The sequence below is a fragment of the Podarcis gaigeae genome (assembly GCF_964106915.1).
Source record: "Podarcis gaigeae genome assembly, chromosome: 2".
NCBI lineage: Eukaryota > Metazoa > Chordata > Lepidosauria > Squamata > Lacertidae > Podarcis > Podarcis gaigeae.
Window position 1 is genome coordinate 112,895,246 of NC_139679.1, and position 25,482 is coordinate 112,920,727.

At 45.2% G+C, this 25,482-nt stretch overlaps 2 protein-coding genes across 4 annotated transcripts in view; both read right to left on the reverse strand.

Moving 5' to 3' along the window:
• The window catches only part of LOC310837600 (zinc finger protein RFP-like), a 43,656-nt gene extending 18,401 nt beyond the window's left edge, over window positions 1-25,255 (reverse strand). Inside the window, exons 1-3 of one of the 3 annotated variants that reach the window (XM_083724454.1) lie at window positions 24,497-25,255; window positions 20,853-20,948; window positions 19,316-19,546 (exon numbers count right to left, since the gene is read on the reverse strand). In XM_083724454.1, coding sequence (XP_083580580.1) covers window positions 19,316-19,546; window positions 20,853-20,948; window positions 24,497-25,030 — 861 coding nt within the window. In that variant the 5' untranslated portion in view covers window positions 25,031-25,255. The remainder of the gene's footprint in view (window positions 1-19,315; window positions 19,547-20,852; window positions 20,949-24,496) is intronic. The other 2 variants (XM_083724455.1, XM_083724453.1) reach the window with 2 other exon arrangements.
• The window catches only part of LOC310837709 (zinc finger protein RFP-like), a 34,903-nt gene continuing 14,084 nt past the window's right edge, over window positions 4,664-25,482 (reverse strand). Inside the window, exons 8-11 of the mRNA XM_083724719.1 lie at window positions 8,180-8,269; window positions 7,997-8,029; window positions 6,212-6,312; window positions 4,664-5,083 (exon numbers count right to left, since the gene is read on the reverse strand). Of these exons, the coding sequence (XP_083580845.1) occupies window positions 5,027-5,083; window positions 6,212-6,312; window positions 7,997-8,029; window positions 8,180-8,269 (281 nt within the window). The 3' untranslated portion in view covers window positions 4,664-5,026. The remainder of the gene's footprint in view (window positions 5,084-6,211; window positions 6,313-7,996; window positions 8,030-8,179; window positions 8,270-25,482) is intronic.

The following is a 25,482-nucleotide window of genomic DNA, read 5'->3' on the forward strand; positions in this document are numbered from 1 at the left end:
TCTGAAGAAGTGTGCATGCACACGAAAGCTCATACCAAGAACTGACTTAGTTGGTCTTTAAGGTGCTACTGGAAGGATTTTGTTTTGTTTTGACTATGGCAGACCAACACGGCTACCTATCTGTATTTAGAATAAAGGTTAGATCAGTGAAAGCAAGGGCAAAAAAGCTTCCTGGAGATGTTCTAGTCATGTTTAACTCATTGGACATAAGAAATGAAATACTCAGACTGAATTACAACAAAAATCTATGCATAGATGGAGTGAAAATCTTGATTTTTAGGGAGATCCCTACCAGGTTTCTGAAACGAAGGGGAATTTATAAACAAGTATAAACAAAATAATATAGGAAAAAGGAAAGAAAATGTTGGAAATGTAAAAAGGCAGATGGGGACTATTTCCATATGTGGTGGACCTGCGATAAGTTAAAAAAAAATTGGGAATCAATTTATAACGAACTCAAAAAAATATTTAGATATACTTTCCCCAAAAGAAGCGTGTCTATTAGGCTTAATAGGAACAGAAATTAAAATAGAAGATCAACATTTGTTCATGTGTGCTACAGCTGCCGCGTGGACCCTTCTGGCCCAAAGATGGAAAATACAAGATATAGCAACTATTCAGGAGTGGCAGGCGAAGTTGACAGAATATGCAGAACTTGCCAAACTCTCAGGGAGGATCCGGGACCAGGGAGATCAAAGATACCAAAATAACGGGAGTAAATTTATTGAATATTTAAAGAAGAATTGTAAAGAGGTCAAGACACTAGCAGGATTGACATAATACCTCCAATGTATAATAGTACTAATATGAGAATGATGTGTGTGATGGAAAGAGGATAAATATACCAGTTGTGGGGAGGGAGGGGGGTCGCGACTCGGCAGAGTCAAAGGGAATGTATGGTGCTATTACAATTTGTTGGAAAAGAATATGTAAGGAAAACAATAAAAATTCACTTGGCAGATGTTCATGGCGTTTCCTTTCACTATGATGTCTTTATTAATACAAAACTGCAAAAACAAACACACACAAAACACACCAAATAGAAGCATTGCTGAATATCGGATTTCTCCTTCTATGGAAACAACTGCAGACTTTTTCATATACAGAACTCTGGAAACTCCACAGAGTATTAATGAAGGACAGGAAGAATGAAACTGAAACCTTCTTTCCGTGAACCTCATTTCCCAAAACAATAGGAGGCCACGATCCAGATTTGCCCCAAGATAGACAACTTGCATGGGGGCAAGAGGAGAGAGAAATAAGAAATTGGTGGCTGCAGGGTGGCTTTTTAAAATGTTTTGCCACACATACCATAACATTCTTTGGCACAGGACGCTCTCAGGCCCAAATCAGACGTGGCGGCAGTGACACAGCATGTCAGAATCCGTCCGTTACAAACTCCCTGTAAAGTGGGGGGGCACTTAGAGTGCTGAACCCTTTCCCCATCACACATACAACCTTCCCTACCAAAGGCACTTTTGCCAGATGTTTCCCCCCAATGTAAGAAACCTACACTGGAGGGTAAACAGCTGGGAGTTTTTTTGGGGGGGCCCTTTCACCTGTCTCCCAATACTTTTGTTCTGTACAAAAAAGCATGAATTCAACTTGTTGGGACAATATATTATTTAGTTCAAATTCCTTCTTTCGCCTCTTACTATACAATTCATAAGTTGGCTTGTTAACTATTAATGTCCATAAGTCATTAATTTCCTCTTTCAATTCCCCCCCTTACTATTTTTAAGGGTTTTTTTAATGTGATGAGTACGCTATAATTCAACCTCTAATAAAAGCTTTATACGCTTCCCATTCATATATCCTAGCAGTCAACGTGTCAGTATTTATATCAAAGAATTGTTCGGTCTCGGTCTTCATTTGTTTTACAAACTGGTCATCAGTAGTACCTTAGCTTAAGGCGGGGATCCGTTCCGGAGCCCCCGTCTTAAGCCAAAAATGACGCACGCCCAAAGCGCTGTGCATGTGTGAAGCGCCAAACCTGGAAGTAACCCGTTCCGGTACTTCCAGGTTTGGCGCCGATGTTCGGTGGAACAGACTCCTGCCAGGGCGGATGCCGGACAAGGTATGACTGTAATGAGATGTTAAAATACCAGTTTCTTGGTATCTTAGCTGTATTATAATACTTCCAATCCAAGCTAATTGCACTGTGATCAGATACACAACATCAATCAATCAATCAATCAATCAATAATCTTTATTACAGTCACAGACCAGCATAAGAAAAACATATGAATAAAATACAGCGGTACCTTGGCTTACGTTGGGGATCCGTTCCGGAGCCCCCACCATAACCTGAAAATGACGCAGGCCAAAGTGTTGTGTCTGCGCATGCGCATGCGTGATTTAGTGCTTCTGCGCATGCACAAGCAGCAAACCCAGAAGTAACCCGTTCTGGTACTTCCAGATTTGCCACCGACGTTCCGCAGAATGGACTCAAGCCAGGACGGACTCAGACCAAGGTATGACTGTAGAAGTTACACAGGTAATTGTTAAAGCAAGTAAGAACAAGAAAACAAGCATAGGATAAATATGTGAATAGAATACAAGGTTAAACACAGATAATGGATGGATAAGAACTGATAATGAAAACTTTTAAGAACTAGAAGATATGCAGCTAAAACAGCTATAAGTGGTGGAGCTTAAGGGAATACATGTCTTGGAACATACATCAATATCACAGTCTTGAACTGGATGGACCCTAAACCTAAAACAGGGTGTTGCAGGAAAAATCCGAGGGCTCCCTTGGACAAAACAAATACACCAACCAGGATAACTTGGAGCAAAACAGCAGCCTGTAGGCTTGGCCTTTATTGAACTGTTGCAACAGGGTATTCCCCTCACGTGCAGGAGAGAGAAAAGACCCCGAACAATAGTGTGCAAGGTCTTATAAAAACTTTTGAAATTCCCCTCCTCTAGGTCTAGCCCACCCCCAGAAAGGAGGGGTTGAGGGAGGCATACATTACAGAAAGGAGGTGCTGAGGGAGGCATACATTACAGAAAGGAGGTGCTGAGGGAGGCATACATTACAGAAAGGAGGTGCTGAGGGAGGCATACATTACAGAAAGGAGGTGCTGAGGGAGGCATACATTACAGAAAGGAGGGGAGGAGTTGTGATGGTAACTTGAGTGTCTTGTCACCTGGCTGGTTCCTCCTTTCCCCCTCCCCCTGAGTCACTTCCAGGAACTTCCAGGAGACAAAAGGGATTTTGCAGTTTCCTGCCCCCTGAGGGAAGATCTGATCATTGTCCTTTGTTCCAGTCCCTGCTGAATCCACTCCCATATGCAAGTTCTTTGTGATCTTGATTGTCTTCTGTCTGGGATCATCAGGGTTGGCATGGGCAGGGCTCCTGTGTTACGTGCTGAGACAGTGAAGGGATTATGGGTGACCAGGACTAAGCTGACCAGGACTAAGTCACCCCCCTTTGTTAGTTCTTGTCATATGGAATAAAATAAAAATGGAACAGTGCAAATCCAATGTATGGTTGATTTTCTATGAATTTATAACAGAAATGTGGCGTTATAACAGAAATGTGGCGTATGTAGTGTGTGAGTGTGAAGTTTATACAAACAGAATGATTGGGGTGGGGGGGGTTCCTGCTACAAGGGTCAACCAAATTCAACTCTTGCATGTACTTTTTAAGAGTTTCTCTAACTAATGAAACTTTTTTTCATGGAACCTTGCTTCTATCCAGGTTAGGATCAATCATTTCATTGAAATCACCTCCTATTACAGTATAAGTTTATTGTATGTACTTTGACTTAGATGAGTAAAACATTGATAAAACATATCTGGGGAATCTACATTTGGCCCATATATATTAATCAACATTATTACTATTTCGTCAATTTTCACACACAAAATTAAATACCATCCATTTTCATCTCTAATAACTTGTCATATATCCACTCTCAATCCTTTTCGTATCAAGATAGCAGGCCTCTAGCACTGGAAATTTGCAGTATATTCCTTTCCTACCCAATTCTTCATTAACACTTTTTTGTCTTGATTTAACAAATGTGTCTCTTGTAAATAACCGATATAAGTAATTAGAGGTTTTTAGTATTGCAGAATTACTCACTGTTTTTTGGAATCTCTCAGCCCTTTTACATTTAAACTAACTAACTTCGTATTATAGTAACAACTTCCTTTTGGCCCCTCTTATCTTGGTTGTAAATCCACTATTCATTGTTACAAGGTTTCTTGTACAGTGGTACCTCAGGCTAAGTACTTAATTTGTTCCGGAGGTCCGTTCATAACCTGAAACTGTTCTTAACCTGAAGCACCACTTTTGCTAATGGGGGCCTCCCGCTGCTGCCGCGCCGCCGCTGCACGATTTCTGTTCTCATCCTGAAGCAAAGTTCTTAACCCAAGGTAATATTTCTGGGTTAGCGGAGTCTGTGACCTGAAGCGTATATAACTTGAAGCATATGTAACCTGAGGTACCACTGTATGTGCATGTATATAAAACCTGCCTTTCATATACCTCAAATACTTCTTCCTTATCAGCTTGACTCTGACTTGTTAATATTTATATTCAAAAAGCGGTCGTGACTTCTGTTGCTTCACTAGTCAATAAACAGGCGGTATAAAACATTCTTTTGTTGTTGATTTTCACTGCTGACTGTTTACACTCCAGTCTATTGGCCGGTATAAAACATTCTTTTGTTGTTGATTTTCACTGCTGACTGTTTACACTCCAGTCTATTGGCCGAACGCCCAGACTGGCAAAACAATGTCTTCAACAGTGTATCCTCTTATTAGTCAGTTAATGGAGTCATCCAAAGCTTCAGTTCCAGGGTGTCAACCGATTTTAGTGAGGAATGCCTCTGCAAAGTCCGGATGGTTGAGATTGTGAGTTTGACCAAAATACTGAATACAAGACTTTGCCAAGAACTGAATGTAGAATTCCATATTCTTTGCCCTACAAAGGTCTTTGCTTTGACAAATTTTGAGTGCGCTTGAATCACATCCTTGGAGAAGTCCAGAAAGAGAAATATCTTCACCAGGGCTTCTATGGATTTTTGGTGGAATTTTTCTTTCTTATCTTGAGGTCAGGAGAACAAAACATCTAAGGGGAAACAGTGATATGAAGAAGAATTCAGTACTCATACTTCCAAGGTAATGCTTTAGATTCAGAGTGCTTGGAAGTGTGTTCACGCCAGAATCTCGACCTTATATGACCGTTTGCCCTCATCCGTGTTGATGTAATGTGAACAGCGGGTGAAATTGCACAGTGCTTGGGCTCGTGCCTTGAGGAGCACATTTCCCACATCTGGATGTTCTGAGATAAGGGTGCCAGGTGCCCTGGGTTGCCATGGCAACACCAGAAAGGTCGAGTGTGCGACTTGTGGAGTCATTCACCCTCCCATTGGCCCAGTAAATGTGCCCACATGTAGAGACAGGAATAGTAGCCTCTAGGGCATTGCTTTCATCCTGTCTGTCTTGTCTGTGCCCTGTCCCACTTGCTGTCAGGGTCTGACTCTGTAGGACTCAGGGAAAGAGGCCGTGGGTTTTATACAGAAGCATTAGCTAGCATGGTGATGAGTGTCAATGGATCTGCTCATACGTATCTTTACTTTAAAGACCAGAAGAACTGTGTCTTGTGTCTAGAGACATTAAACACTTGGTTGCTTTGAACTGTGTGTGAGGCGTTTCCCCCTTAACTGGGACTCTGGAAGATGCTGTTTGGTTGGGAGAAGGAAATCTCTTATGACTCCGCTTACTGTGTTCATAACACACACCTAGCCACAGCATTCCAGCATCATCATTACATTTTATGAAAACATTGAGGGGGACCGGATTCAGAGAAATCAATGCCAAGTAATGAAGATTACTCAGAATTCTAAATAGAAAAAGAAATAGAAAAAAGAATCCTCAAATGTTAAGCTTCAGCTACTCTTGTTTGCTTCCCAGTCCTCCAGCTCTGAAATAGTTAGAAGACAAAGCCAGAGTTTTGAAGTAGAGTTTAGGGATATGACAGGCTGTAAAAGGCAGCAAGTTGGAAAGAGAATCAGAGCACGATGGTTGATTCCTGTTTTGAATCCAAGACTGTGGCTATGGGAGAATCTCTTGGGATGTCCATGCTGTGAACCCCTCCATCGTAGACTCAGATTGTATATATGTGTAAATAAACCATATATCCCAAAGACACCACAGTTCTCTGCTGTATCTCATTTCCCAAAAGGAAATACGAAACCTGGGAAAACCGCTTGGGAGCCCTGGAATTTTGTGCTGCTTGGAGATTGAGTTGGGGTACAGTCCTGACTTCCTTTTTTTGAGGTCCAGAGAGCACAGCACCTAAGGGGGGGGGGAGTCAAATGAGGAAAAAGTCAATACTCATACTTGATTCCAAGGCCAATTCTTTAGTTTAGAATGTTTGCAAGTATGTTCATGCCAAAATCTAAAATTTAGCCATAGTACTCCATCTTTTTTGAGAGTCTTTGCTTTGCTTTTCTTGAGAGTCCCATGGACTGCAAGAAGATCAAACCTCTCCATTCTGAAGGAAATCAGCCCTGAGTGCTCACTGGAAGGACAGAACTTGAAGCTGAGGCTCCAATACTTTGGCCTCCTCATGAGAAGAGAAGACTCCCTGGAAAAGACCCTGATGTTGGGAAAGATGGAGGGCACAAGGAGAAGGGGATGACAGAGGACGAGATGGTTGGATAGTGTTCTCGAAGCTACCAGCATGAGTTTGACCAAACGGCGGGAGGCAGTGGAAGACAGGAGTGCCTAGCATGCTCTGGTCCATGGGGTCACCAAGAGTGGGACACGACTAAACGACTAAACAACAACAACAACTCTATCTTTTGCCCTCTTCTAGCATTGGTATAAAGTGTTATGAAAACATGTTTTGGGGGGAACACTCAGAGAAGAGCTGCAATCAATGCCAAAGACTGAAAGGTCACTCAGAATTTTAAACTCACCCTCCCATAGAACCCTCAAATGTCAAGATATCAGATATCTAACTGGAAATTCTACATGTGAAAATTAAAATTTCCATACACTGCTCTTTCCTTCCGGCATTCTATTCCCTGCCCCCAATCACATTAGAATCTCATGTAGGATCTTCATGTGATTTAGAGCTCCCGTCTGCCGTCAGCACCAATAATGGGGTACACTAGAGGGAGCAAAGCTTGTGCACATATCTCTGCTCTCCCTCATGTGGTTCTAAGTGTGTAGGAGAAGTGAACAGCACAAGAGAGCCATAGTCTTCCCTCCACAATTGGCTTTGATGAGTCTGAACCAGCTTCAGAGCAAGCAACAGCCCACTTCAGAACTTCCTTTCAATGCAGAGCCAGTAGCTCCAGCTATTCTTGCTTGCTTCCCTGTCCTCTCATTCACCAGATTGCAGTAGGAAGTGGTATTCATCGGTTTGTCCTACTGCAGACAGGAGAAGGGAGCCAAGCGAAAGGGGGGCAGCTGCATCATTGTATAGTAGCCAGGAGAGTTAGTCCCAGTAGGAGTCACCATGTACACAGTTAGTCTGGACCATTAACCAAGAGCAAAGGAAAGGAGTTGGGCCATCAAGAAAGTCAGAGAGAGGGCTCTGTGCCAGACAGCTCTTGGGAGGGCCCCTTCCCCAGCTCTGATATAATTGGAAGACAAAATCAGAGGTTTGAAGTAACATTTAGGGATGTGACAGGCTGTAAAAGGCAGCAAGATGGAAAGATAATCAAAGCACGATGGTTGATTCCTGTTTTGAATGCAAGGCTGTGGCTATGGGAGAAACAAGACTCTCTTGGGGTGTCCGTGCTGTGAACCCCTCCACCATAGGCTCAGATTCTATATATATGTGAATAAACCATATATCCTAAAGACACCACAGTCTCTGCTGTCTCTCATTTCCCAAAAGGAAATACGAACCCAGGGGAGGCAGCTTGGGACCCCAGCAATCTTGTGCTGCTGGGAGACTGAAGTGCAAAACCCTCCCATTTCTCATCTGCAAAAATTGTTTAAAGATCTGTCAAACCTGGAAATGTACCTTTCTTTCCTTGAAGTCCAGAGAACACAACGTCTGAGGAAAAAAGTGAAATGGGGAAAAAGTCAATACTCGTACTTGGCTCCAAGGGCAATACTTTAGATATAGAATGTTTGCAAGAGTGTTCAGGCCTAAATCTAAAATGTAGCCATAGTACTCCATCTTTCCCCAAAAGGAAATACGAACCCAGGGGAGGCAGCTTGGGAATCCAGAAACCTTGTGCTGCTTGGGGTACAGCCGTGTTTTTCTTTTCTTGAGGCCCAGAGAGCACAACGTCTAAGGGGGAAAGTGAAATGAGGAAAAAGTCAACACTCAAATTTGGCTCCAAGGGCAATGCTTTAGATTTAGAGAGCTTGGAAGTGTATTCATGCCAAATATTTTCAAGGGATGCGGGTGGCACTGTGGGTTAAAGCACAGAGACTATCAGAAGGTTGGCGGTTTGAATCCCTGCGACGGGGTGAGCTCCTGTTGCTCAGTCCCTGCTCCTGCTAACCTAGCAGTTCAAAAGCACGTCAAAGTGCAAGTAGATAAATAGGTAGCGCTCTGGCGGGAAAGTAAACAGCGTTTCCGTGCGCTGCTCTGGTTCGCCAGAAGCTGCTTAGTCATGCTGGCCACATGACCCAGAAGCTGTATGCCGGCTCCCTCTGCCAATAAAGCGAGATGAGCGCCGCAACCCCAGAGTCGGTCATGACTGGACCTAATAGGCCAGGGGTCCCTTTACCTTTACCTTTTACTCCCTCTTTCACCCTCTTCTGGCATTAGCATTAAGTGTTATGCTAGCATGTTGGGGGGTGGTGCGCTCAGAGAAGAGTTGCAATCAATGCCAAAGACTGAAAGGTCACTCGGAATTTTAAACTGACCCTCCAATAGAACCCTCAAATCTCAAAACATCAGATATCTAATGGCAGATTCTACATGTGAAAATTAAAATTTCCATATATTGCTCTTTCCTTCTGGCATTCTATTCCCTGCCCCAATCACATTAGAATCTCATGTAGGATCCTCGTGTGATTTAGAGCTCCTTTCTGCAGACAGCGCCAATAATGGGGTACACTAATGGCCCCCTCCCCCAGCTCTGAGAGAGTTAGAAGACAAAACCAGAGTTTTGAAGTAGAGGTTAGGGATGTGACAGGCTGTAAAAGGCAGCAGGCCAGAAAAAGAAGAAGAAGAAGAAGATTTCGGATTTGATATCCATCTTTATCACTACCCTAAGGAGTCTCAAAGCGGCTAACATTCTCCTTTCCCTTCCTCCCCCACAACAAACACTCTGTGAGGTGAGTGGGGCTGAGAGACTTCAGAGACGTGTGACTAGCCCAAGGCAGCTGCATGTGGAAGAGCGGGGAAGTGAACCCGGTTCACCAGATTACAAGTCCACCACGCTTAACCACTATACCACACTGGCTCAGAGCACAATGGTTGATTCCTGTTTTGAAGGCACGGCTGTGGCTATGGGAGAAACAAGACTCTCTTGGGGTGTCTGTGCTGTGTATATATGTGTAAATAAACCATATATCCTAAAGACACCACAGTCTTTGCTGTGCCTCATTTGCCAATAGAAAATTCGAATCCTTGGGAACCAGCCTGGAATCCCCAGAATATTTATCATTCAGAAATGGGAATGGCATGCAACTATATCTATCTATCATCTATATCTATCATCTATCTATCTATCTATCTATCTATCTATCTATCTATCTATCTATCCCACACTAACACCACACAACAATCTTTGTTACCTTTAAATTTCTTGGTTTCCTTCTCCAAAAAAGAATGCATTTTAGAGAATTTATCTATTTGTTCTTTTAATCCAGGAGGAAAAACTATTGCATTCATGGTTTTATTTTCATTTTCATTACACCTAGGAAGAAGAAAGTGAGGTTTATTGTGCTCCATCTGGTCATTCTCAAATCTTTCTTAATTCAGTCGTCAGAATGAAGGAGAAAAGTGGAAACAGCAGGAAGATACCAAGGGATCGTCCATGATAGGTTTTTCTTTCATTCCCCCTGGTTTCCCCACGAAACTCCCTGCTGTTTACCACTGAATCGGAACAAAGGTCAGTCGGGGTTTTCGGAGGTTAACAGCGAAATAGAACCAAACATTTATCGCGTTTTCTGCTGATTTATGTTTCTTCCAATTCTGTGGCAAGCAGCAGGTTTTCCCAGGAAAAGCGGTGGGGCAAAAGGAAAGCTTCTCGGAAGTGTGCCTAGAAATAACGGGAAAAGCAGAAGTGTGGATGAGCCCAGTGATAGCAACTAATGGTATTGTCTGCCCTGTGAGCATTACAAAGACCTATTACAAATTAGAAAATGATGTATAAGGGGGTGGAGAGTATAAAGTGTAAATTTACATAAACATTTTTTCATTTAAAGATTACATATAAATGATCAATCCATAATCTATTTTACCTCTCTTTTATTTTATTTTTTAAAAAAACTTTACCGTTAAGATGCAGAAATATTTTAAACAATCTGCCTGAAATTTAGACGAACACGTTGCATACCGTACCATGTTTAAAATTACAGCTAGGTCAGAAGTGCCTGATTAACTTGTGACAAAGTTGTGATTTGTCGCTGCTTCTACCTGATCAGAAGAGGGTATAAATCGGCCCAATTTACTTGAGGATCTGGGTGAATCTGGAGCAGAGCCTTACTGAATATTTACTCCAACAAATTATGTTTGCAGATAATGCACACAAGGAACTAATAAGAACCTCTCTTTACCCTGGCCTTTGTCATCTAGGAGATGTATTTTAGGACCCACCCTGTTTTCTTGGATTGTAATTTGTTTTAACTATTTTTAATATTGTATTTTAATCCATAAATTGCCCTGACAGTGGAGGGCAAGTAAGAAATCTAATAATCCACTGCCACCAACATCTCTGATATGATATGAAGTATACAGTAGATGAAGAAATATCATCACTCCTTCATAAAATATGCATTTTATATGCATAACACCCCCCCAAAAAAATCCTATCCTTTCTTGTATGCTGTTCTAGGTATCCCCCAATATGCTTTTTGTACATTTCCCCACACGAGATAAAAAACGCATCACAAAATTTGTAAAAGTGTGCAGTCAGATTGGTAACTGTTTTCTGATCTGCTTATTGGTCTGTAAACTGTGAATTAGATTGGCTCACATAGAACAAATCAATTTCTCCCTTACCTCAGAGGAAGGAAATCAATACCAGCCCACTATTCATAACAAAGCCACATACCTTTCTAGGATGCATCTCATATTCTAGATGGAAGAGACAGAATGAGAGAAATTCAGTCTTTTTTTAAAAATCATTTTTATTGATTTTCCAATAAAAACATCCAATTAATATATCCAATCATAATACTCCAATTAAAATAAAATAAAAACTAAAATAAAAAAGACCAAATTATAGTCCAAATTATAATTATTAATTTCCCGGGGCTCCCCACGGCCTGAGGAAATTCAGTCCTTTGTACCAGACCCCTCCCACACATCAGTTCACAGAGGGGGCATACTGTATTTTTCTATGTATAACACAGTGTTTTCTGCAGAGACAACGTGCTAGTCCAGGGACCGTGGGCCCCACTGGGCAAGGCGGGCGTGAGAAGCTGCTCTCAGCCCTTGCCATGTTAGAGCCTTAAGGGGGAGCAGGCTGGAGAGATAAAGAATAAACTGACAGGTTGGATCCAATTTCACCAAATTAATGCTATGTGGACTGAAGATAAAAAGAATGGGATGAACGGAAAAAAATCCAGGTTTCAGGTAGAAATATTAGAAAACAAATCAAAACTCATTATCGAAAATGTACAGCCAGTTGCTTGAATGGGACACCAAAGATGAAGAAATAAAGGAAGTAATGGTGAGATGGGCAATAGACTTTGGATACAACATAGAGTTTGATAAATGGAAGACACTATGGAATAAAGGTATGAGATTCTCGGCATGTACAACACTCAGAGAGAACATGTATAAAATGATGTACAGGTGGTACATCATGCCTGTAAAATTGGAAAAAATGTACAAAACCGGAGATAAATCATGCTGGAAATGTAAGATCAAGGAAGGCAATTTTTATCATATGTGGTTGTGATGGGATAATGAGCTGCTTGTGCGTAAAAGCTTGATCCCGCTGGGGTTTGGCCGGTCATCCAAACCCAGGCACTAACGGAGCCCCCAAAAGCATGACTCCGTCAGTCGCTGGTAGAATCTGACAGTGGGCGTCTACGGAACTTACGCCAACATAAAAGCTGTTTGACGGACATGCGCTTTCGTGACTCTCTGCGTGACAGTTTCCGGCGAAGGGAGGGAATTCCTAAAGGGGGTCTAGTTACCTCTTCACTATTCTCACTAGAAGCGTCTGAGAGCCTCCCCTCCGCTGTAACTCCTGCACTCCCCCTGCTGGTTCCTGCTTCTGCTGCAGAGTCTCTCCTACTCTGCTGGAGCCTGTCCAGCACCTCTAACTCCGATGGCAGTTCCCTGACATCCACCTCCCCCCCAGGCCCCCCTTCACCCCCTCCCGCCTCCTCTCCCACTGGCGGTGAGGGCGGAAAGCCCCTGAAAGAGCAATCCTCGTCATCAGAGGATTCAAACACTTCTAGCCACGGCGTCCCGTCTCTCTCCCCGTCTTCTTCTTCTTCGTCGGAGGCAGCTTCCTCACCCACCCCTGACTCTGGGAACCCTTCAAACTCTCCCTCCTCATCGGTGGTCCCAAAGTGTTCCCTTCTAAATCGTGCCACGGGTTGCGGTTTTCTTGGGAAACGCTGATGAAATGTTTCTATTAAGATCTCGTCATTCACTACCTCTGCTGGCACCCAAGTGTTTTCCGACTCTACTCCCCCCTCCCATTCTACCAGATATTCCACCTGATTCCCCTTCCACCTGGAATCAATGATTCCTGCCACGTTCATGTCGCGCTCTCTCTCTTCTATCACGAGCGTTTGGGTGGCCTCTCTCTCACGCTCCCCCCACTCACGTCCCTCTCGGTACGGCGACAGTAATGACCTGTGAAATACTGGGTGTAATTTCATGTGACTGGGCAGTCTGAGTTTGAATGCTACTGGGTTGACCTGCTGTATGACCTCAAAGGGTCCCAATTTCTTGGGTCTCAATTTCTTACTCCCACCCTTGAACGGTAGTCCTTGGGTGGACAACCACACTCGGTCTCCCACCCTTATGATTTCACCTTCCCTCCTATTTCTGTCTGCTTGCTTCTTATATTCTTCCTTGGCTCTCTCTAAGTTAAGTTGAAGCTGACGGTGGATCGCTTCCATCTCTTCAAAAAAATGTTCCGCTGCCGGCACGCTCCACCTCTCCCCCCCCTCTCCTGGGAATGCCCGGGGATGGCACCCATAGTTTGCCAGGAAAGGACTCATCCCTGTGGACACATTCTCCGCGTTGTTGTAGGCAAATTCGGCCAGCGGTAGCTTATCTACCCAATCATTTTCTCTGTCCTTTACATAACACCTCAGGTATTGTTGCAAAATGCCGTTTGCCCTTTCCGCTTGCCCATTAGTTTCTGGGTGTCGGGCAGTGGAGAAATTGAGTTCTACTTGCAGTAAGCTCATAAGTTTCCTCCAGAACCTGGAAGTAAATTGTTTGCCTCTGTCACTGACCACCCTCAAGGGGGCGCCATGCAACCTGAAAATATGCTCTACAAACAACTTGGCGGTCTCCTCCGCTGTAACCGCATGTGAACAGGCTATAAAATGACACATTTTGGTTAATAGATCTACCACCACCATGACAGCTGTTTTGCCTTTGGATTTTGGCAGGTCCGTCATAAAATCTATGGATACTGCCTCCCAAGGCCTTTCTGGCGTGGGTAAGGGTTGTAATAGCCCCGCTGGTGCCACCCTCTCTCCTTTTGCTCGCTGACACCTGTCGCAACCCCTAACATATTCCCGCACGTCCTCCCTCACCTTGGGCCACCAAAACTCCCTGGTAACCAACCACATGGTTTTGTGCTGTCCAAAATGTCCCGCTGTGGGGCTGTCATGCAACTGCTTGAGTACTCTGCCCCTCAGTTCCCCATCTGGTATGTACAGTGCCCCTTTGTAATACAACGCCCCGTTCTTTTCTTCAAATCCCCCTGTGTTCTCTTCTGTCCTCCTGAGTTCTCTGAGTTTCTCTTGGGCGTATTCATCGTTCTCTGTACCTTCCATCAGTTCCCTTTGCCCCACCAATGCCGCCCCACACACCCAGCGGTCTTCGGAGATTACATGCCTTGCCTCAGGCGCTCCCTCCCCCTCTAAGTACTCAGGTTTCCTGGAAAGGGCATCCGCTCTCACGTTCTCTGAACCTGGCACGTAACGAATCTCAAAGTGGAATTTGGAGAACTCCTGGGCCCATCGCACTTGTCTCTGGTTCAGGACACGGGCTGTTCTCCAATATTCCAGATTTTTGTGGTCAGTTCGGACTTGAACCTTGTGTTGCGCCCCAATCAGCAAGTGCCGCCATTTCCGGAATGCTTCATGAATGGCGAGCAGTTCTCTGTCGTACACTGTGTAGTTCCTCTCGGATTTGTTCAATTTCCGCGAAAAGAATGCACACGGTCTCCATTCCGACGTATCCTTTCCCGGCTGGAGAAGCACGGCCCCCACTGCTCGGTCTGACGCGTCAGTCTCCACTCTCATTGGTTGTTGTAGATCCACGTGCAGAAGCTGTTCTTCCGACGCAAACGCCTGCTTTAGGCGTTCGAACGCCCGCTGCGCTTCTTCCGTCCAAACAAATTTCTTTTTGCTACTAAGACAATCTGTGATGGGCGCGGTCAAATGGGCAAAGTTTTTGATGAACTTCCTATAGAAGTTTCCGAACCCCAGGAACCTTTGCACGTCCTTCTTGGTCTTTGGTGTTTTCCATTCCAGTACCGCTTGAACCTTGCTGGGATCCATGGCCAATCCCTTGTCAGACAACCGGTACCCCAGGAATTCCACCTCCCTAGTATGAAACTGACACTTCTCCAGTTTCACCCACAGCCGGTTTTCTCGCAGTTTGCTCAGTACCTCTCTTACATCTCGCACATGCTGCTCCTCATTCTCTGAGTACACCAGGACGTCATCTAAGAACGCTACGCAGTTCTTGTAGAGCAATGGCCCCAGGACGTGATTCATGAATGATTGAAAACAGGCGGAGCCTCCTTGTAATCCGAAAGGCATAACGAGGTACTCAAACGCCCCCAAGGGGGTGAACATAGTGGTCTTCCACTCATCCCCCTTCCTCACACGTATCAAGTTATATGCCCCCCTAAGGTCCAGCTTGGTAAAAATCTTCCCTTTTCTCACCTGTGTCAGAATGTCATCAATTCTAGGCATAGGGAAAGTCACTGGTTCTGACACTGCATTCAGGGACCTGAAATCACACACAAGTCTGGGCTTGCCCGTGTTTTTTTTGTCCACAAAGAACACTGGACTGCCCCCCACCGCTCGTGACTCTCTGATGAAACCTCTCTTGAGATTCTTGTCAATGAACTCCCTTAACTCCTGCATCTCACTGTCTGACATTGCATACAGCTTCCCCACTGGCAATTGTGCTCCTGGGAGTAAGGTAATTTGACAGTCAAAGGGTCTGTGCGGGGGCAATTTATCCGCTTCCTTTTCGCTGAATACGTCAATCAAGTCAGCGTATTGTGGTGGCACCTTCCCCTTGTCCATCACTTCCACCCCTGCTAGAGTGGCCCTGCTGCCTGCCTGGGCCTCTCCCTCCTTGCAGTGTTCTAGGCAATGTGCTGATCCAAAGGAAACCACGCGCTGATGCCAGCCTACTAGCGGATCATGTAGTGCCAGCCAGCTCATTCCCAAGATAATAGGGGCTCCTCCTAGGGTGGCTACGTTAAACGCTATCAGTTCTGTGTGCCGTGCCACCCTCATTATCATTGGTACAGTCTGTTGGCTCACTTCTCCTCCCAACAGCTCCCTCCCATCAATCGTGGTAACCTGCAAAGGCTTACTTAATGGGATAGTCTGTATCTGGTGCTCAGCTGCAAACTCCTTACTCATGAAATTACATGAGCTACCTGAGTCCAATAGCGCTCTTATCTTTAGTGGGTGTCCGTTTGCCAGTTCCAGCAACACCTCTATCACAAGTGCTGGTCTTGGGGGTTCCGGCGTGGGCACGTTCACTACTCCCTGGCCTGGCTGCTGTGCCCCGATGTTGGCAACCAGGCGTTGGCTTTTACTTGCTCCTTCATTTCATCCTCCTCCTTCCCCCCAACAGTTCCTGCCATCCCTTGCCATTCCTTCCTTTGCGGACAGACTCTGGCAAAGTGACCTGGCTGTTGGCAGAGATAGCATCTCTTGCCGCTCTTTCCCTCCTTCTTCCGCCCTTCACTGGTGTTTGAAACTGTGCGCGCGCGCGCTGCTCCAAGTTCCATCGGCTCTGCTGGCGGGAAAGGCTGCTCCGGAATCTCTGGAATGCGGAAGTCCTTCCAACGTTCCCCCTTTCCTTCCCGCTTTTCCAAAGCTCTAGCCTCCTGGCGTGCTCCTATGGACAGCGCTGATTTAGTCAGCTGGTCCATAGACTCCGCCCTAGGCGCCCGGGAAAGTTCATCTTTCACTGCCGGAGAGAGACCTTCTTCAAATAGCATTTGAATAGGTTCACTAGCAAGGTTCCACCCCAGTCTATGAATCAGCATGGTGAACTCAGTCCAGTACTCACGTACAGATCGGCTCCCCTGTTTACAAGCCATCAACTCCCTGCGCACCATCCCCTGCTCAATCTCGCTGGAAAACATCAAGTCCATGGCGCGAAAAAACTTCATTGTGTCCTTTAAGATTTCATTATTGGCTGCCATCAGGGGGCGAACCCAGTCCCTCGCCCCTCCCTCTAGATGGCCAATCACGTACGCCACTCTAGAGTTCTCATCGGGGAAGTCATCAAACAGTAGATTGAGAGCATATTGCATCTCTGTTCTAAAGGCTTGATAGTTCCTGGGATTCCCCCCAAATTTCTGCACCAATCCAGGCACCCTTCTGGCAAGTGGGGTGGTTTTCCCCTTATCTGCATCTTGAGCCCTCCTCTCCTCCAGCCTCGCCGTTTGCAGTGCGAGCTGGACCTCCAACGCCCTGTACCTTTCTTCCAGGCTTGGATCTGCTCCAGCTCCAGCTGCCCCGGTTCCTGCTGGTTCACTCATGATGCCCTCTGCTTGCACAAACAGCTTTCGGAGACTGTCAGATTGCTGTGATGGGATAATGAGCTGCTTGTGCGTAAAAGCTTGATCCCGCTGGGGTTTGGCCGGTCATCCAAACCCAGGCACTAACGGAGCCCCCAAAAGCATGACTCCGTCAGTCGCTGGTAGAATCTGACAGTGGGCGTCTACGGAACTTACGCCAACATAAAAGCTGTTTGACGGACATGCGCTTTCGTGACTCTCTGCGTGACAGTTTCCGGCGAAGGGAGGGAATTCCTAAAGGGGGTCTAGTTACCTCTTCACTATTCTCACTAGAAGCGTCTGAGAGCCTCCCCTCCGCTGTAACTCCTGCACTCCCCCTGCTGGTTCCTGCTTCTGCTGCAGAGTCTCTCCTACTCTGCTGGAGCCTGTCCAGCACCTCTAACTCCGATGGCAGTTCCCTGACAGTGGTGGTCGTGTGAGGTAGTTAGAAAGTTTTGGGAATCTATTTACAATGAACTCAAAAAAATATTCAAATATACCTTCACAAAAAAAAACCCGAGGCCTTCCTTCTGGGGATAATTGGAGAAGAAATTAAAAAGGAAGATCAAACACTCTTCCAATATGCAACAGTGGCTGCTAGAACCCCAATAGCACAAAATTGGAAGACATCAAAAATCCCAACTATAAACAAGTGGCAATCCAAATTATTTGACTATATAGAATTAGCAAAAATGACACAGAAAATAAGAAACCAAAAAGGTACAAAGTTTAACAATGAATGGAACAAATTTATGGCATACATTGAAACAGATGTAAAAAAAATCTAAAAATCACAGTAGGCTCGATATAACGCTTGTGACGTAAAGAGCTTTAAGAAAATGAAACTGCAGATAGAAAACCTTTTATAACACATTACGAAACCGAGTTTAAGGGAAGTCAATTATTGTTGTGTGATTTAGTTATTTAGTTATTGTAAGTTAATTTGTTGGTGTCTCATGTTATGTAAGGTTTTTCTTTTGGTTTTTTTTATTATTATTTTGCTGGTTTTTGTGTGTGTCCTGTTTGTCTTTTTTGTTGTTTTAATGTTTGATGTGGTGTAAGGAATTGAAACTAATAAAAAAAAAGGGGGAGCAGGCTGGAGCGGGGCCTCACCCGTCCTCCACAGGCTTTCTCTTCCACATGCTTCCTTGCCTCCTTTAAATGCTACAGATTTCCATCTGCTTGTAAGTTACAAGGTCACGTGTAGTTTGGGCAACCCTAGTTTAAAATATTGATTTCTTTCGCCCTGAAGTACTTCGTACTCTGCCCAGTGCAACACAGGGTCCAGATTCAATTCTACTTGGTCAAAAATTAAGCTCCACCAGCACGAATGTTCCATATTATGACTCTAACTTTGTTTCTGTTTGACAGAAGTGGATGAAATTTGCAAGCCTGTTTGTCCCTCCAGAGTAGCTTAAACCTTGCAAATTAGAGGCAAATAAATGCAGGGGGCGTCCCATTGGGAGCTTTGGCTCTCTTTATCTCTTTTAAAGGAAACCTCTATAACCTTTAATAAAAAATGGATGAAATTAGTGCCCATGGTTGCTCCTTTAGAGGGAATGAGTGATAACTGCAACAGTTCTCCCACAAAGGTAGACTTTACAGTTCTGGAGTAGGGAAAAAAGGAATCACTTAACTTCCCTTGGTGTTTTATGGACAGTCTTAAAATAGGAAAACATGAGAGACAAGTGTAACTGGAGTAAAATAAGGAAGGAAGGAAAGAAAGAAAGAAAGAAAGAAAGAAGGGGACAAATAGGTCTGGGGGTTTGTGTTATGAGTCTTTAAAGTTGATTTTAGGAAAGTGAAAAATAAAAGGGATTCCATTTTTTCCCTAGGATTGAGCTGTGCACACACAGACAGGTATTTTTGATTTGACAATTAGGCTGACTTTAGGTACCTGTTCGCAGGTAGAAGGGATACTATGACAGGGACTTGACACTGGCAGATGTAAGGAGACACCAACAAGATGCAACTTGAAGGGACATGAAATGGACTCATTGTTCTTGTCAAGCTTTCTTTGACCAACCCAGTTCCTTCCAGCAGTTTATTATTACTTTACCCTTTGCTTTATATATCAACCAAATACTTAAGTGCACACACCTACTGTAAATACTTCTATAGACCAATGAACAGAGTGTGTGGTGGTACAGCCCTTCCCCAGAGGACAACCTGGACGGTTTCGTTCCACCATTGCTCACCTGTAAGAATTCAGTCACTGGCTGCTTCTGTTTCTCCTCCAGCTGCCTGATCAGGTTGTCAAGGGAGGTAATCTCCTCACAGAGTCTGGCAATATATTGATTCCTACAGTTTTTAATCCCATCGTCCAGTTCCTTTAATTGAGTCAGCAGGAGGCACTCTTGTTCTTCCAGAAACTGGTGCAATTGCTGGAAATCAGCCATGATTTTCTGCCTCTCCGTGGCTGTCTGCTTCTGCAAGGAGACAGTCATGGCCAGAAAAAGACATTTAGATGTCCCCTTAATTCCATGTGCACAAGCTGACTGGCAGGGCAGCTGATGTTTACAGTCACAATGGTACAGAAGTTCAGTCACAGCTGAGGGCGGCAGGCAGGCTGGCTTAGCAGGAAATGGCCTCTTTGCTTGGCTCAGTCCTCAGTATTTTCCTGCTGCTCACCTACCGATCTATTAGCTGCTGCTGTTCTCTATTCCCTGGCATCTTCATCCTGCCTTGGCCACCTCACTCTGCCTAATAGTAGGGCCTGGAGGAAGTGACAAGAAGAAGGAGGACTAGCTTTGTGGGCTCATTTCGTTCTTTAAAATACCAGGTGCACAGCCTGGGAGTCATTTTGTGTCCAGGGCAGTTGTCTACCAGCTCCATCTGGTACGCAGGCTGAGACCCTACCTGCCTGCGGACTGTCTTGCCAGAGTGGTGTATGCTCTGGTTATCTCTTGCTTGGACTACTGCAATGCGCTCTACGTGGGGCTACCTTTGAAGGTGACCTGGAAACTGCAACTAATCCAGAATGCGGCAGATAGACTGGTGGCTGGGAGTGGCCACCAAGACCATATAACACCAGTCCTGAAAGACCTATATTGGCTCCCAGTACATTTCTGAGCACAATTCAAAATGTTGGTGCTGACCTTTAAAGCCCTAAATGGCCACAGCCCGGTACACCTGAAGGAGTGTCTCCACCCCCATCGTTCTACCCTGACATTGAGGTCCAGCTCCGAGGCCCTTCTGGTGGTTCCCTCACTGCAAGAAGTGAGTTAACAGGGAACCAGGCAGAGGGCCTTCTCGGTAGCGGCGCCCACCCCGTGGAACACCCTCCCATCAGATGTCAAGGAAATAAACAACTATCTGGCTTTTAGAAGACATCTGAAGGCAGCTCTGTTTAGGGAAGTTTTTAATGTTTGATGTTTTATTGTGTTTTTATTATCATTAATTCTGTTGGGAGCCGCCAAGAGTGGCTGGGGAAATATTATTATTATTATTATTATTATTATTATTATGCTGGCATGGCTGGCATTTTTGGACTCGAGGACTACATTCGCCCCTAGACAACCCTACCAATTTTAGCCTGTCCTGCTGAATGTTGCCTAACCTTGCAGGCAGCTGCTCTTCAAGGTCTGAAGCAGAGACCTTTCCCAACTCTACCACCCAATATCCATTTAATTGATAATGCCAGTGTTTAAACCTGGGACACTGTGCAAGCGAAGAATTAAGGCCTCACTCTGTCCAGTATAACCATCCTGGAGAGGCAAGAAGGTTTGCACCTACCAGCAGATTCTGGCTTTCGTTCTCCCCCTTCCGTTTAGAAGACAGAATTTCTCCTTTCTGTTTGTTCAGGAACTCCAAATGACACATAATTTTACCCTGGGGTGGCCAAAAAGGCATTTGGGTTAGTTTGGGCAGCAAAGATATACTCATAAAATTGTAGCAGCCTCATAAAATTTTCTGCACCAAACCATGATCTTTTCCAAAGTTAAATTGGGGTATGAACCAAAGCTTGTGGCTGGTGCACAGCCCTATTCACAGCTCGCTCTTTTTCTTTTTTCTTTTAAGAAAAACAGCTTGCAGTATTCACCATGAAGTTGTTACTGCAAATGCCACACTTTTAACATTTGGGGTGGAAAGGTGCTGGTACTGCATATCACTGAGTACTTATGCAAAGTTTATTGCAAATGGCATACTTTTCATTTCATCACATGGATGACAAATCTAAACAGGTGTTGAATCACTCTGCCTTTCATAGCTAAAGGGCAGATGGGGGAAAAAATCCAGGAAGCTGAAATATATGTCAGAAACATTGTAAAGTACATTACATATTGTTGGTAATAAAGGTTGCCTGTCAACTTTTAAGTTCAAAAAATATGAACAGGAACATAACACCAGGTATACATGTTGTGTCCAAATATATTTATACCTGATTTAGACCAACTGATATTAACTGAGATTTCACAATGTATTCATCTCAATTGGAAAAAAAACCAAAACTTGCGTGCACTAATGTGAAGGGTGAAACTGAGATCTGGACATAGGCTAGGTCTGGTTCAAAGGCAGTGGTTTTGATCTGCAAAATGCCACACAGGTGAGAGTCACTTAGTCTTGTCCTCACGCTGTTCTTGTTAAAGTTCATAGCAGAGAATGTCTTCTCACGCAAATATGTTGAGCCAAACAAGCTCAGCATTTTCTGCATGGATAGCACTGCACCTAATACTTCCCTGATGGCACAACGAAACCAGGTGTTGTCTGTGTTAGAATATCCAAAGGTACCATGTGCTGGTACCCTATTGCACCAAACAGCAAAGGTAAAGGTAAAGGGACCCCTGACCATTAGGTCCAGTCATGGCCGACTCTGGGGTTGGGGCGCTCATCTCGCTTTATTGGCCGAGGGAGCCGGCGTACAGCTTCTGGGTCATGTGGCCAGCATGACTAAGCCGCTTTTGGCGAACCAGAGCAGCGCACGCAAACACCGGTTACCTTCCCGCCAGAGGGGTACCTATTTATCTACTTACACTTTGACATGCTTTCGAACTGCTGGGTTGGCAGGAGCTGGAACCAAGCAACGGGAGCTCACCCCGTCGCGGGGATTCGAACCGCTGACCTTCTGATCAGCAAGTCCTAGGCTCTGTGGTTTAACCCACAACGCCATGTGCGTCCCCTACCAAACAGCTACAGCTCCCAAAATGCAAATGAGAAAATAGCTAAGGAACTCACATGTTTGCAAGCAATGCAAATGTAGTCTTTCAGAAATCCATGGGACTTCACGTCCAGGAAGATGGGGTTATGAAACAAAGGCCCACCCATCTTTCCCAGTGTTATCCACCCACCCACCTTTCCATTTTTGTCCCACCTGTCTGCAAGGAACTCAAGGCAATCTACATGGTTCTTCTCCCCTGCCCTCACTTTAACTCTCACAACAGCCCTGTGAGGTGGGTTAGGCTGGGGGAAAGTGACTTCCGGCCACAGCAGTGAGTTTTAAGTAAGAGTGGCAATTTGAAGCTGGTTCTCCCCCAGCCCTCTAAACACCACATCACAATGGCTTTCAAATTTCTGAAAGGAAGGAAGATATGAGTGTACCAGAGCATAGACAACAGTAGTTAGGCTACTCCTGTCCAGATAGGGGTGTAGCTGGGCATCAGCCAAAGCTGAAGGGAGGCACTCTGTGCCACTGAGGCCACCTGAGCCTCAAGTGACAGCAAAGGATCCAGGCCAGGAGGACCTCCTCCAAGCTACGGACCTGCATCCCCAGCTCCTGACAACCTTTCCACTGGGCAGACTGCCCTCCTAGACCACCAGGGGGGGGGGGCCTCCTGAGCAAAAACTGGTAGGCATAACATCTGTTTCCCAACATATATTCTGGGACTAAAGAAAGAGAGAGACTGCTGGGACTTGGGGACATCAAATGAATCATAGAATCATAGAGTTGGAAGAGACCACAAGGGCCATCGAGTCCAACCCCCTGCCAAGCAGGAAACACCATCAGAGCACTCCTGACATATGGTTGTCAAGCCTCTGCTTAAAGACCTCCAAAGAAGGAGACTCCACCACACTCCTTGGCAGCAAATTCCACTGTCAAACAGCTCTTACTGTCAGGAAATTCTTCCTCATGTTTAGGTGGAATCTTCTTTCTTGTATTCCATTGCTCTGTGTCCGCTTCTCTGGCGCAGCAGAAAACAACCTTTCTCCCTCCTCTATGTGACATCCTTTTATATATTTGAACATGGCTATCATATCACCCCTTAACCTCCTCTTCTCCAGGCTAAACATGCCCAGCTCCCTTAGCCGTTCCTCATAAGGCATCGTTTCCAGGCCTTTGACCATTTTGGTTGCCCTCCTGTGGACACGTTCCAGTTTGTCCGTGTCCTTCTTGAACTGTGGTGCCCAGAACTGGACACAGTACTCCAGGTGAGGTCTGACCAGAGCAGAATACAGTGGCACTATTACTTCCCTTGATCTAGATGCTATACTCCTATTGATGCAGCCCAGAATTGCATTGGCTTTTTTAGCTGCCGCGTCACACTGTTGGCTCATGTCAAGTTTGTGGTCAACCAAGACTCCTAGATCCTTTTCACATGTACTGCTCTCAAGCCAGGTGTCACCCATCTTGTATTTGTGCCTCTCATTTTTTTTGCCCAGGTGCAATACTTTACATTTCTCCCTGTTAAAATTCATCTTGTTTGTTTTGGCCCAGTTCTCTAATCTATCAAGGTCGTTTTGAAGTGTGATCCTGTCCTCTGGGGTGTTAGCCACCCCTCCCAGTTTGGTGTCATCTGCAAATTTGATCAGGATGCCCTTGAGTCCATCATCCAAGTCGTTGAATGCTTCCACTAGGCTGGCTTATACAGAGTCAGACCTCTGGTTTGTTTTCTATACAGACTGCTTTCCAGGATTTGGGACAAAGGCTGTCTCCAGCCCTACAGAAAAACGCTAAGGAATGAAGCTGGTACCCTCTGCTGAGCTATGGCCCTCAGACCAGCCTTCAAGTTTTCAAGTTCTCTTGGAACTTCTTGTGAATGTTCCTACTTCTGAATGCTCAGTACCAGATAGTGAGTCCTGCAGCTCCTAACTCGCTTCCGGCCTCTCCCCAGGCTGAAACATTGACCAGCTCCAGTTCACATCCTCCTTGAGTCTTTTTTTGCCTGGCCAGAATGTGTCCCTGAACTCCACTAATGCTTCCCACTTACTTAGATGGTGAACATAGACGGCAATGAGAGCATTTGTAGGAACTAGTCTACTGCAAAAAGGTGAAATTTTCAAGTGTTGCTCTGTCCACTTTTGCCTCAGGCCCCAATAACCAGCAGCGTTTGGGACACAAACACTCACCCACATACCCCGCCCTTAGGCTGAAATATTTTCCCCATCCCTAGGATAACCGCGCATCCCTTGGAAGTCTGGTCCCCAGTCCTACAGCTCCCTACCTGATACTCCTCAAAGGCCTCCTCTTTTGGGATCACCTTGTGGTCCCTGTGCTCCTTGGATTTGTCGCACACCACACAGATGGGGTCTTGGTCGTCTTCGCAGAAGAGTTTCAGGGGTTCCTGGTGTCTCTCGCAAACCTTTCCCAGTGCTTCTGCCCCTTTTGCCATCTGAAGGCTGAATTTCTTGGCTATTTCCACAATGCTTGCCAGTTGCCGGTTGGGCCTGACATTCCTTTGCTGACGAGGTTCCCTGCACTGAGGGCAAGAAGCATCTCGGTCCGAGTTTCCCCAAGCCTGGGTGATGCAGCTTTGGCAGAAATTGTGGCCGCATTCTATGGTCACTGGATCTGTGAAATACTCCAGGCAGATGCAGCATGTCGTTTCCTCGCTGAGGTTCTTCACTGGACTCTCGTCTGCCATTTCGTCTGCCTGAAATGGGAATAAAAGCTTTTGTTTCGTTTTTCCAGTTTCAAACCACAGGGCGGGCCTTTCCCTCCCTCTGGGTGACTCATAGTTTTTGAAAAGAAACAGCATAAGCCGGGGGGAAACCGTTACAGTGTGCAGCTTCACATCTGTACCGTGAATTCAAAGTGCATGGTGTCTGCCAAAGAATCCTGGCAATGGCTGTTTACCTCAAAACGCTACACTTCCCAGCACCCTTAACTAACTACAGTCCCCAGGAAAATTTGAGTGAGAGCCGTGTGGCCATCATGAGGCTAATAAAAGGTCAAATACTAACTGACAGGAACAGGAAGAAGAAGGAAGTACAGTGGAACCTCGACTTACAAACGCCTTAGGTTATAAATGCTTCAGGTTTCAAACTCCACTAACCTGGTAGAATTACTTTGAGTTGAGAACGGAAAATGTGTGCCGTCGGTGCGGTGGCGGCAAGAGGCCCCATTAGAGAAAGCATCCCTCTAGTTAAGAACAGTTTCAGGTTAAGAACGGACCTCCGGAACAAATTAAGTTTGTAACTAGAAGTACCA